Here is a 12,823-nt window from a genome sequence, read left to right on the forward strand (position 1 = left end):
ACCATTTCAATGTACATAATTTCAAACGACAAAATACGAAATTTGAAGGTAATCGATTGAATAGTTAATCGATTGAATTTAAAATTAATACCTCTCTGAGAGGACCACATACGCAAAAAAGGAACACACTGGAACAAAAATAGGTCAACATTTAATGGTCAAACATTTCTCCCACTACCCGTGCTTAAACTATTACAATCACACTTTCCAGATTTCGGCAACTTCTTATATTTTGAGAATAAAAAATCCTAAGCCGCGAGAGAAAAAAAATGAATGTTTAATCAGAGGTAGAAGGTTTTCGCGCCTAATTCCATGACTTTAAATGTTGTCTTAACTAATTAATTAACATTTTTATAAAGTTAGGCCCTTGAACTATTAAAATCGTCTTTTTAAATGTTCAAATCCAACCACTAGATCAGAAGTTATTATGTTTCATTTCTTTATTTTTCTCATTTTAAATTATGCAATTATATTAGAAAAAGTGCATTTTTTCATCATTGAATTTTCAATTTGAATGCAAAGATGACTTATATGAGTATGTTGTTGTTTTGTAGGTTGCGGGCGCTGCAGGCCGAAGCCGCCAAATCGACTAGTGAGAGGAGGGGAGGAAGCTACGATGAACAGAAGCTGAGCAGCGGAGGTAGGGAGATGGTGAAGAAGAGAGGCCAGCAACCGGATGGAGCTCCAGGCCCCTCCTCACTCTTCATCTTGTCCGAAAAGAATTTCTTCAGGAAATACACTAAATGGATCATAGAGTGGCCATATCCTTTTTTTTTCATTTCATTTTTAACAATTTCAAATTGAGAAAAGTGATTATAAAACACAGAAATGTAATCCAATGATATGAACAAGCACTTTAAATTAAAAGTAAATGAACCGCAAATAAAACTATCAACATTTACAATAAGGATGCTTAAATGTAAAGATATCAGTGACTCCTTTTTTTAATACAATTCCACGGTAAACAAAAATCATACATAAATCATTTATTTGACACATGAAAAATAAATTTCAAGCTTTTTAATACAATGTACCTGAAATTATTGTATTTTAATATTAAAATTTACTTGTTTTGTAAAAAAATACTTAAATGGCTACTTCACTTGACTTATTTCTGAACTGGCAAGTGTAGATTTTAACTGATTTAATTAAAAATAAGCATTTTTGACTCCCTGAAAAATGACGGCAATATAAAAAAATTAATTCCAAGAAATTGAGGCAATACGATGCTACTTGATAAAAAACTTCATTTGCTTCAATGTTATAGAAATTGAAAATAACAGTCAACATGTTGCCAGCACTCAAAAATAAGCGCCCTTTTTCAAGACTAGCCAGACGTGAATAAGAAGAAACTAAAGTGAAAACTAATTGTGATTCCTTCGTTAACGTTGGGATTCCTTGTCCTCACCATCTCTCCATTGCTCGTGGAAATTCATTTTATCCTGATTTGCATAAAAACAAAATCTTGTTTTTGGGACTAATGTGGTTTTTCTTGTTCTGATTTTTGTATTTTTTCAGTTTTGTTTCTCATCTTTATTTTCCACTTTTCGTTTTTCGTTTACAACTATACGTTTTATAATTCAAATCACTTTTGTTTCTTCTCAGTAATGTCTGGAAAGTCCTGAAAACAGTTGCCCATTTTTGAGCACTTGAAACATGTCGACTGTTATTTCTAATTTGTATATTCCTAAAGCAAATGAAGCTTTTAAAGAGGGGAGGACCCAGTATTATTTTCAATATTATTATATTGTTAAAAACAATTAAATGCGACATGTTTCACTCAACGTTGAATATGAAAAGCATAATACAATTATGATTAACGTTTTTGATGCAATTGAAATCATGCAAAATTGAGCAATTATAATAAAATAGCTGCATTTAATGCGCATCTCTCACAGCGTACGTTTTTATTACGTCTTAAAAAGTAAAATAAAGTCCCTATTACATCAAAATTTTGATTAGATTTAATTTCTCACTAATTGTAAGCTAAATACTTTCAAATTTCATTCGGTCTACAAACAAAATCTTTTAAAAGCATTGAAAAGAACATATATTTGCTTAAGCTAGACGAAACTCATTCAAATCGATGCGTTCATCATTTCAATTTTCACTTTTGACCTTTGAAATCATTTCACTCGTCTATCAAATGCCGAAGTTTGCTTTTATTTGCAATCAATTCGGTTTTATGAAAACATTTAGACTCATAACTTCGTTTACGGCAGCCTACGACATTTAAAAGGAATTTATGTTGACTACTAAGTTTGAGAGGCGAAAAAGATTATTAAATTAAGTTTTGCTTTTATTGGATTTTCATATTTAATAAATTATATTTGAAATTATTTTATTCATTTAACATCCTTAGATTTGACTCCAATCATTCTGAAGCTACCATAAAAGCACTTAAAAATCTTAATTTTTTTTTGGAAATACTTTTATATTTTTAATCATTTTGTTCCTTTTAATTGCTTTCAAAACCAATTTAAGAACTGATTATGTTGAATTCTAACTAGTAAAACCTAATGTGAAATACCACTTTAGCACTTTACCATTGCAACAAGAAATAAAAATAACTTTAAAAAAAGTTGGTATACTTAAAATTTCCTGCAAAGGATTAGGTATACTTCATGCAATGAAGACTAAAGCAAAAAATGCAAATAAAGCACAAATGAAAAAACATAAATAGACATACTATACTTTCAGTTCTAAAAACAAGAACCTTCCTCAAACTCTAAACACCAAATGAGGGCAGAGAAAGTGAAGAGGTAAACACGTTCAAAGTATTTTAACCAATAGGGAGAGATGAGCAATTTTACTTCTCACCTCTCATCTACAATTTTATTTCAATCAACAACATCTGTTTTAGAAAACATTCAAAGCGAAATAAACATCAAATTAAATTAATTATGTCACCTAATCTATTATATAAACAGCTTATCTTTACAAACAGCTAATCTATTATATTAACTTAAATCGTATTGTTATCTTTTCTCGGAGATAGGATAAGTTAAAATTTTATTAATAATATTAGAACTTTAAATAAATGTATTTCTAAACTAAACAGTGCAAAAAATAACTTAGTTTTGTTGTTCAATCTTTTACTTATTGAAATTCATCTAAATCTTTGGAATTAAGTAATTTTTTGGGAGTATAATTTAAAATTAAGTGATTCTTATGTGTAACATGTCTTAATGTAATTTTAAATTTTAGTGGTACTAAATTACAAATACGGTGGGTGGTGGCGGCTACATTACATCAAGTAGTGTAAAATAACATTCTAGTGGCTTGACATCACCATCAACTATCCTAGAGTTTTAGTTTAGTGGGACGCCATTTTCGTGTAAAATGGTGGCCACTATTTTTGGTGATCAGGAGCAAGATTATTTTTTGGATAGTAAAAAAGTTAAAAATATATTTAACATAAAAGAAATTGAATCCTTTCTCTTATTTATAAGAAATCTTTTACTTGATTTAAACTATCACTTTTATGTCACTAGTTTTATTTTAAATCCTATAAAATAAAATGGAAGAAACAAGTTTCTTCAAAATCAAAATTTTTATTTTATGACACTATAAGCCACCCTTCAATGCTATCAGTGTCAAAATGTCATGCAAAAAGCTACAAAACTTTCCAATTCCAATCTCGAATACACACTCTTGAAAGAAATAGTTGATATAACTTTGTTCCGTATAAATCACATCAAGTATTATTTTTAAACATTCTAGAAGCTTTCTCTGAGAAGAATTATTTAATAATTCTTTTCTTTCACTGTGTGAGTGCATTTTGTTGTTAATATTTCCCTCTGTCATAGGTAAATAATGGGTTATCTAAAAAAGCACTATTTTAGGGGTCTATTCTTGACAATGCTAAGAATTCTCATATTGTTGGATTTTCTTTTTCAAACTAATGCTGAAGCTTATGGAAAAAGTTTCTTCTGGAAAAGTTTTCATTTTTCTTTTTCTAAAAGACAGAACGATAGTTTTATAATATTTTGCTAATATCGAGAGTTTTTTTTTTTGCCCCTTTTTTTATACTTCTTAAGACAACTTATATATAAAATGTCTTTATTACGATTTTTGTTTTTTAATTTCTTCTGTGAAATAAAAGTCTTTGCAAGCTTTTGTTTACATAGTACTTGAAAATCCGTAAGTTCTTATATGGTGCACAAGGTACAAAATGTACAATAAGTTCATGATGTTTATAAGATAATGCCAGCGTTTTGCTCCTTATTGGAAAAAAAACTTCAGGAGGACACTTTATCAAATATTACAGATGTTTATAGTATGAAACAAAATTAAAAGGGTTTAAAATAAAATTTAATAAACAGTTTTTTTATTTAAAAAAAATGACAGCCAGTTTTCAACTTTTTTATCTCAATACATCAGTTTGAGATGATTTTGTAATTCTTTTGCACAAGAAAATATTTCTAAAAACATTTTAAGGCACCTTCTAATTTTCGTTACACGTCAATTTAGGCGTATTCACAACTCTTATAAGTCCTTGAGGTACAATTTTGTGTCATAGGTGAACAATTATTATTTGTAAGTTATGTTGGTTACAGATCTTTTCAACTTTTCTCTGGAAATACACAATACAATTGGTAGAACCCCATTAATGAGATCAGATTTCACCTTTAATAAACCTTTCAACTGAACTCATTAATATTTGTCATATCTATATCCCAGTTATAGTTTTTGAATATCTCGTTTAATGATGCAAAGTATCAATTCTTAAAATAACCCTTGTTGTAATGATATTTTTTTTTAAATACTACATCAGGAAAACATAATTTATTAACTGCCAATAAAATTTCAAATACATAAGAGTGTTTTTAACCTTTCAATTTACCCTTTCATAAAAAGCTGACTTTTGTATATAATACTACCGATGTTTTTAATACATTTCACTGGATTAGTTTTTCATGCTTTTCATAACTGATGAAGCATATTGTTATCTTCTGTAAAATATTGCAATGTTTATTTTCATGAAAAAAAATACACGGAGTAAAAAGTTCTGATAAAATAACCGTACTGTATATTAATGACATTTCTGCTAAAGAAAACAACATAATTCTAGTAATAAAAACAAAGTATACAGTATTTAAACATTTATTTGGTATTTTTTGGTTCATATGGAAATAATTCAGAAATTCTCGTTATCAAAATACTTCTTATAACCACACATTTCTTGTTTAGTAAAAAATAACAAAGCTGAAAAGTAAATTTAACTAAATAGAGGTTATTATGTCATGCTCTAAGGTATCACGATAATTTACCAAATTTCGACACATTTACCAAATTTTATCACATATTATAAAACCATATCTTATTATTAATTTTTCCAAAATCAATAAAGCACTTCGGTAAAAACTACCGAGATTTTTGGTATTCCCTTAGAGCCAGAAGCATGGTAAATTTTACCACATTCCGGTTATTTCCACCATACTTTTGTCTCAATGTTGAATTTAAATTTATTATCAGCAATAAATCTGTGAAATTATCAATGTCTTTTAGTAAATTTTTGTAAGTTTCATGTTGTAATTCATGTCCATATTTCAAGTTGCTCCAATTTCTTGATTTAAAAAAAAAAATTTCAAATCAAAAATGGGAAAATCATTTTAAATGTAAACATTAAATGTTTACAATTAAATTCATCTTTTTTTTTAATTATAAACATTATTATGGTTTGGATATAAAAAAAAAATTTCAATATTCACATGCTTCTTCTAAAATAAAAAAATATTGCTGGTATGCTGATTAATATATTACATATAGAAAATTAAAAACATTGAAGAATATTTCAGTTTCAAGTTTCATTTTGTTAAAATTACCATGAGAGACATTTTTATCAAGTTTTTTTCTTATAATCTTTGTCTCTTTATCAAATATTTTGTCATTTAATATTAAAAAAAACTTTTTTCAATGCCCTTTTCCAAAATATCTTCAAGTATTTCAACTTATATTTGGAACCATTTACTAAATTTTATTTTGAATGTGGGTGAAACTTGGTATCAAGGCGCTTTAGTACATCTTCTAAACAAAAACATAACACAACATGGAAAACCGAAGTAAAACTACTACACTTTTAAATTTTTAAATTGAGTTACATAAAGTTTGAATAAAATTGGATTAGATAAAGTGACCCTGGAGTCTTTTTGAAAATACGTTCCTTATCTCTACTCTTTGGTAACTTTTCAATCGTAAGAAACTTCGAGATAATGGCTACTTTAAAGCACTAAACTTAAAAGATGTGTCACTATTTTATATTCATGTTACTCTCACAATTTTATTATAATGCTGTTTTGAAACATCTTCATTGAAAATTCAAAACATAAAATATTTGCATATAAAGAGCGTTTTTAAGACTCAGAATTCAATTTTGAAACTATTTAGATTTTTATTTTATACAATTAATAAAAGGACAAGCTGAACTTTTCATGAAACTTATGTCCAAGAATATATTTTTTAAGAATTGAATCTTCAGACTAAACTTTAAATATTTGAGAGGAAATATTTTTTTCTCAACGCCACACTCAAGGATTTTTTTGAGCCATTTAATATTTTTTCAATCATTTAAATCATTTAATTTTATATCTGAATCTACTTTCAGGCAATCATAATCTTATAAAAGCTGCCTTAAAATATTTTACTTATAATCTATAAGTTTTTATTTTTTCTTTAAACTGGTCTTACATTTAAGTATAAATTTAGTGAATGAAAGTTCAAGAAACTTAAGTAACCAGTTTACACTGGACAGAAACTTAAACTATGAAAAATGAAGTAATTCTTAAAAGCCTCTTCGTTAACCCGTCATCGTTTTCGTTTGAGGAAAATTCGTTTTTGTTCAAAAGAATTAACGTCTTAATCATCGCATAATTTTAAAGAAAACTGCCATAAAAGTTTTTTTCAAGAAAATTAAATAAAACAAAGTGTATATACAATATATGGACTCATTTTTAATTTTTGGGTTAATATCTAGCTTACATGTTTGATGAGTGCTGATATCTAGTGTAAATATAACTATCTCTCAACACAAGACAAATGGACTGGCATTATCACCTGGTGTATAGATTGAGAAATAAACAAGACCCCTTGCATAAGAAATAAATTGCTTCAATCTTTTTGTCTCGTTACTTTCGAATACACCAGCCCCGAAATATCAAGAGCACAAGAAATAGAGAGCGAAACTTCACCGCGTCATTTTGACGAATTATTTTTAAAAAATTTATTAGCACTGCTTGATTTTTTTAAAATTACAATTTAAGAATTTAGTCTAAAATTATTACATTTACATTAATGTAATGTATTTGTAATGTAAATGTACAAAAAATATTACATTACATAAGTCTAAAAATATTACATTTGTAACTGGCTGTATTACTCTATAGTAGTGAAATATATTTTTAAATAACCTTCAAGAATATATAATATAGATTAAATAAATTTGTTTTTAATTTTCTAAAGTTTCTAATGAATAACATGTGCGTCTCGTAAATGTCTATATTAACGTATTTCTTGCTGAACTCCAATATTTCTGATTGAGATGTTAAGGCAATGGAGAGAGAAATTTTCTGCTCATTTTCAATACTATCTCTAAAAAAAGAGTTAATCATAATTAGAAACCTTTTAGCTTCCTTCGGGGCATCGATTTTTGTCTCTTAATTTAATATTATTGCTTCACTTTTGCACTTAGCTAAAGTGATTTTTTTCAAAACTGCAAAATAACACATTTTCTTTATTCTTCGCTTGATACTTTTGTCTTTATTTTATTTGGGGAGTAGTGGCATAGATTTTTATTGCAACTGACACTGAATAAAATTGCTTATGAGAATCATTTTAAATAAAATTCTGTCTCTCAAAATATATTTATTAAAATGTTGTCTCTAATTCTGTGTATCATTTTTGCTTATGGCGTTTAAGAGTAAAATGATACTTCTAGTATTAGAAAGGAATGAAGCTTACTCTTTCTGTTATATCATTCTAATAAGTTCTGAAAACAATTATAAAATGTGGCAGTTTTATAAATGAAATGTGGATGGTATTTTGTATTTTAAGCTAAACTTCATGTTACTTTAAAATTACTATAAAAATAATATAAATTATGTTACTTTAAATTATTTTGGAGCAGCAGAAAAATAATTTCTTTATGAAAAATTTTCTTTTAGTAGTTAGAAGACATGCGTAGATACTAGAAGCATACTCAATGCATGATTTTTTTTTTAAACTTTCGAAATCTTTACTTATTATAAAAATATCCCGATGGCACATATAATAGAATATCAAAATTATGGTGCAAAGTTTTATCTAATAAAAAATGAAAGGATATTTTATGTTTAAAAATTTCTGCTAAGATCAAAATTTGAGTTAAAGAAACTATTTTGTTCTATCAAATATGATCCTAATTTTAATATTCTAGCATGTAGTTTTAAAATAATTTTCCTTTATTAAGGTATTTTTTATTTCATCAGCAGTAATGAAAAAGTAATGCGTTCAAAATCTAAAAAACATTTTGGAAGATTAAAATTTTAAGTACTATGCTTAAATCTAAACAAAACTGGTTACATGAGCTCCTTAAGTGGTAAGCAGTTTTTAGTAGATCACAATAACAAAGTTGTCGCTTCCATTGTTAAAAGTTACTCCTCCTAATTCCAAACTTTCCAATTTTAACAGTTGTATCAAACAACTGTCCAACTGCTCATATCAAACAACTGTTATTTCCATTTTATATATTTTTGAAGGTAAAGCAGTTTTTAATCATGTAGGATCATAGAAACATTTTTCTTTAACACTAGATTTTCCAAGGAAGTCATTTTAACTGCTTTTTAATTAGAAAAGCAATGATGTATATAATAACACAATTTCTTAGAATTTTTTGGCTTTTTTTACAACATGTAATTTTTTATTGCTAATATTTACTAATAACTTGTTATATAACTGTAAATAATATACAAAATATTAAAAATTTATTTTAAACAAATTTCTTTACACATTATTTATTCTTTTACAATCCAGTCATTTTGACTGCTTATGGGCAATATAGATATATACTAAGTCAGTCTTTCTAGTTTCAGTCTTTCTAGTGTTAAACTTGACAATATTTTATCTTCAAATATTTATTCGACATTATATTACTAAATTGAATTTATTAAAAAAAAATTTTTAGTTGGAAATTAAATGCTTGGTGGTTGATAAAAAGTTTTTAACTCCTTTATTTCTCGATTTACAATGGAAGACTCAAATTTTGCATTATAGTGAATAAAACTAAAATTTTTCGATTAAATAATGCTTTTTGGTGATGATAATTTGGAGGTATTTTGTGAAACCTTTTTGATTATCTAATTTATAACGTTAATTGAGATTTTTTAGTTTTTACTGTTAATGTCACTTTGTTAAAATGTGAATTTTGTATATGTTATTCATGTATGATTCTTAACTTATATTTACTCCATTTGAGTATGCGGTTTTATTGACCATCATAGCGAATTGTGTGGTTTTGGCCTTAGAAGAACACTTGCCCAGGCAAGACAGAACTCCACTGGCACAAAAGCTTGTAAGTATAATCATGATTCACTGAATGGCTACTTTATAATGACCACCACCCCCAATGTTGTGTCACCGATCTCCTTTCAAATAAGTCTTGATTGTTCTTGGGGTGGACTCTGTGAAATATTTAACAGTCATTTGATGTACAGTGTGCAAGAAAATTCATATTATTATTTTAAAGAAGTCCTATATTAAAAGTTCGATTTCTCAAGTACTATTTGACCGATGTCGTTCAAATTTTGTAGTTTGCCATGCAAAATTACCTTTTTTAAACTGATGTTAAGATTTATATTCCTTATTTTTTTTAAATGAAATAATAAAAAATTATTAATTGTTATTAAAATTATTATTATTATTATTGTTATTATTGTTGCAAAGAATGTTCAATTCGCTTAGAAAATTCTCGACATAGGACGAAATACGCAATGAGTAAAATTAACGTTATGGGTCCCAGCTTTGAACTGTTCTCCTGATTGGGACCATGTTTCCCAGATTGCTGTTACTCTCTATATTTTGAGGGTCAGGAATCATAAACCTCAAAAAAAGTGTATGCTTAATTCGATGAAGTACGTTTTTCTGTATGATTTCATAACTTGAAATATCGTCCAGACTAATTAATTAGCATATTTGAGATACATGAAAATCCAATCATTAGAACAAAAGTTATTTGAGGTAGCTTATTTTTTTTTACGCACTGTACATTTATGACACTTTTTAATAGTGTAAGAATAGGTGCTTGTTAATTTAGAAGACGAATGGCTCTTTTAATTTCATCCTACAAATGAATCAGATTAAATAAGATTTAAATCTGGAAAAAAATATATTTTTTATTCTATTATGTTTAGAGACTTCTTTTTCTTTTACATTTTAGAGGTTTTTGAGATTCAGGCGCCGGCCATGAGTGATGTGCCAATATATAATATTTTTTTTTCCCAATATTCCTTCTTCAAAATCCAAAATATTTTTCAATATTTTTGACACCTCCTCCTCTTTTATCACAAAAAGGTGATACTTCACCATACCCACTACCCTCTTTTTGTTGCATGTAACGCTATATTATATAAATATTCCATAGTAGCTCATAAACAATTACAAGTAAAAATCCTAATTCAAATTTTATTTTAAGATATTTATGATCAACATTATGATTCACAAAATGGAAATCCCTATTATGTTTTCAAACCAATCCTACATAACTACAGCAGTGTGTTTATATCACATTTTCTTAGTGAATGCATAACTCATCATTAGGGTTAAATCATCAGCTATGACAAGCCTTATCAGCGAGGTTATCTAATAGAGACTTATATGTCGAGGAAATGAAGTTCCTAAGCATACACACTACATTAGTCTCTTACGGAAAAAGCATATGGACATAAAATTGTTAAGTGCTCAAAATAAGGTGGTTACTCACATATGTGTAATCCATTATAATAATAATTTATCATATTTTTTGTTTTATGAATAAAATTTCATAATAATGTATCTTCAAAGGAAAATTTAATTGTGTTTTTGTTTAGATATGTTTCACAAATTCACTAAAATATGATTTTTTTAATTTAAAATCTAACTTTTCATCAAAACAAATTTACCTTATATATTAGTTTATTAATACATTGCACCGTTTTCAACATTATTTAAAAAGAAAACTAAATGAAGTACTGTCAAAAATATGAAACACATGATCAAAGTATACTATAGATATATAACATAATCGAATATTTCTTTTAAATTTGTTCCCGATATCACATATTGCATGTTCCATAAATTTACATTATTTAAATTACTATACATTTTCAAAAAAATTTATTACAAGCTCAAATATGAACATCACAAACATATATTACATCACAAACTAATTCTATAACTATTCACAAACATATAGTTATTTTGCTTATAAGTAGGACGTTTTAATTGATTTCAATTTGTTGACTTTAAGGAATTACTTCCTTTGTTTTTCTTCTAAAATTATTTATCTATGTTTCTAAACATGTAAATATACTAAGAAACTATTTACAGTTTTTAATATTTTTTATTATTATGTAATAACTTGTTTACAATCATATGATTATGATGAAAAGTTTAAAATCTTGTTGTACTGAGCAAAATATAGCAATATTTTTTTTGTTTTAACATTTTTTTTTCAAATTTACTTCTTAAAGATGTATTTTGAAATAAATAAAATATACCAATATTTCTAAAAGGGATAGGGTATACTTTGGACCAAAAAAGGACACAAAGTTGGTGTAATGGGGCCAAAAATGGCTTATTTACACCAGAATATCTAAAAAGAATAGGGAACACTTTGTGTTATGTAGCCTAGAGCCAAAAATAGTCAATAACAACGTTAAAAAAAATCACAAAAATAGACATACTGTAGTTACGGTTCTATTAACTGGAACCTTCCTCAGTGTCTATAAATCGATGCTATATATTTTGTTTTTAGACACTGAGTAAGGTTCTTGTTCATAGAACCGAAACTATAGTATGACCATTTATGTACGTGTTATTTGTATAGTATGCCCTTTTCTGCTTTATTCGCATTATTTTTTCGTTTTATACTAATATTTCATATACATTACTTTCATTATTAAAGAATCCAGTTATATGCTAAGATATATAAAATACATCAACAATTTATTTATAATATTTGTTTTTCTCTCACAGGAGACAACGGAGCCATACTTTTTAGGAATTTTCTGCTCTGAAACTTTATTAAAAATATTAGCTTTAGGTTTTATACTTCACAAAGGGGCTTATTTACGAAATATTTGGAATATTATGGATTTTGTTGTTGTAGTTACCGGGTAAGTTTACAATTCTTGATTTATCTGTACCAACTGACATTTAATATAAGAATCTTAATATTCTTTTATATTTCTATTCTCTTTACTATTTTTATTATTGGATGACTATATTTTTGTTGCACTTTTATCATGTATTCTTTAAGTTTTACTTCTTCGCTTTCTTATCCTTTCTCTGAAAACCATCAGCAATACGAGAGAGCCTAGTTTAATTTTTTCACCAAGTATGCTTAATTAAATAATCTAATTAATTTTATTTTGAAGAAAGGCGATAATTAATTTAAATCTCTTACATTTAAACTCGTTTATGTGTTAGTAATAATTTTTGCAAAACTTATTCTTCCTAAATATTTTTTTTCTCTTTTCATTTCATTCCATATATCCAAACTACTGACTTTAGTGAAACATTTTTAATATTTCTGTTTACAGAAGCTTTTGTGCAAATTTAATTTTTATGTTTTGAATTTAAACATATTATT

At 26.8% G+C, this 12,823-nt stretch overlaps 1 protein-coding gene across 1 annotated transcript in view; it reads left to right on the forward strand.

Annotated features, from left to right (window-relative positions):
* The window catches only part of LOC107449199 (voltage-dependent calcium channel type A subunit alpha-1), a 345,775-nt gene that overhangs the window by 229,527 nt on the left and 103,425 nt on the right, over nt 1–12,823 (forward strand). The window contains exons 3-5 of the mRNA XM_087159475.1: nt 555–761; nt 9,442–9,547; nt 12,208–12,347. Coding sequence (XP_087015601.1) covers nt 555–761; nt 9,442–9,547; nt 12,208–12,347 — 453 coding nt within the window. The remainder of the gene's footprint in view (nt 1–554; nt 762–9,441; nt 9,548–12,207; nt 12,348–12,823) is intronic.

The sequence above is a fragment of the Parasteatoda tepidariorum genome, chromosome 3 (assembly GCF_982258835.1).
Source record: "Parasteatoda tepidariorum strain Cologne lab strain chromosome 3, Ptep-v5.0, whole genome shotgun sequence".
Lineage (NCBI taxonomy): Eukaryota > Metazoa > Arthropoda > Arachnida > Araneae > Theridiidae > Parasteatoda > Parasteatoda tepidariorum.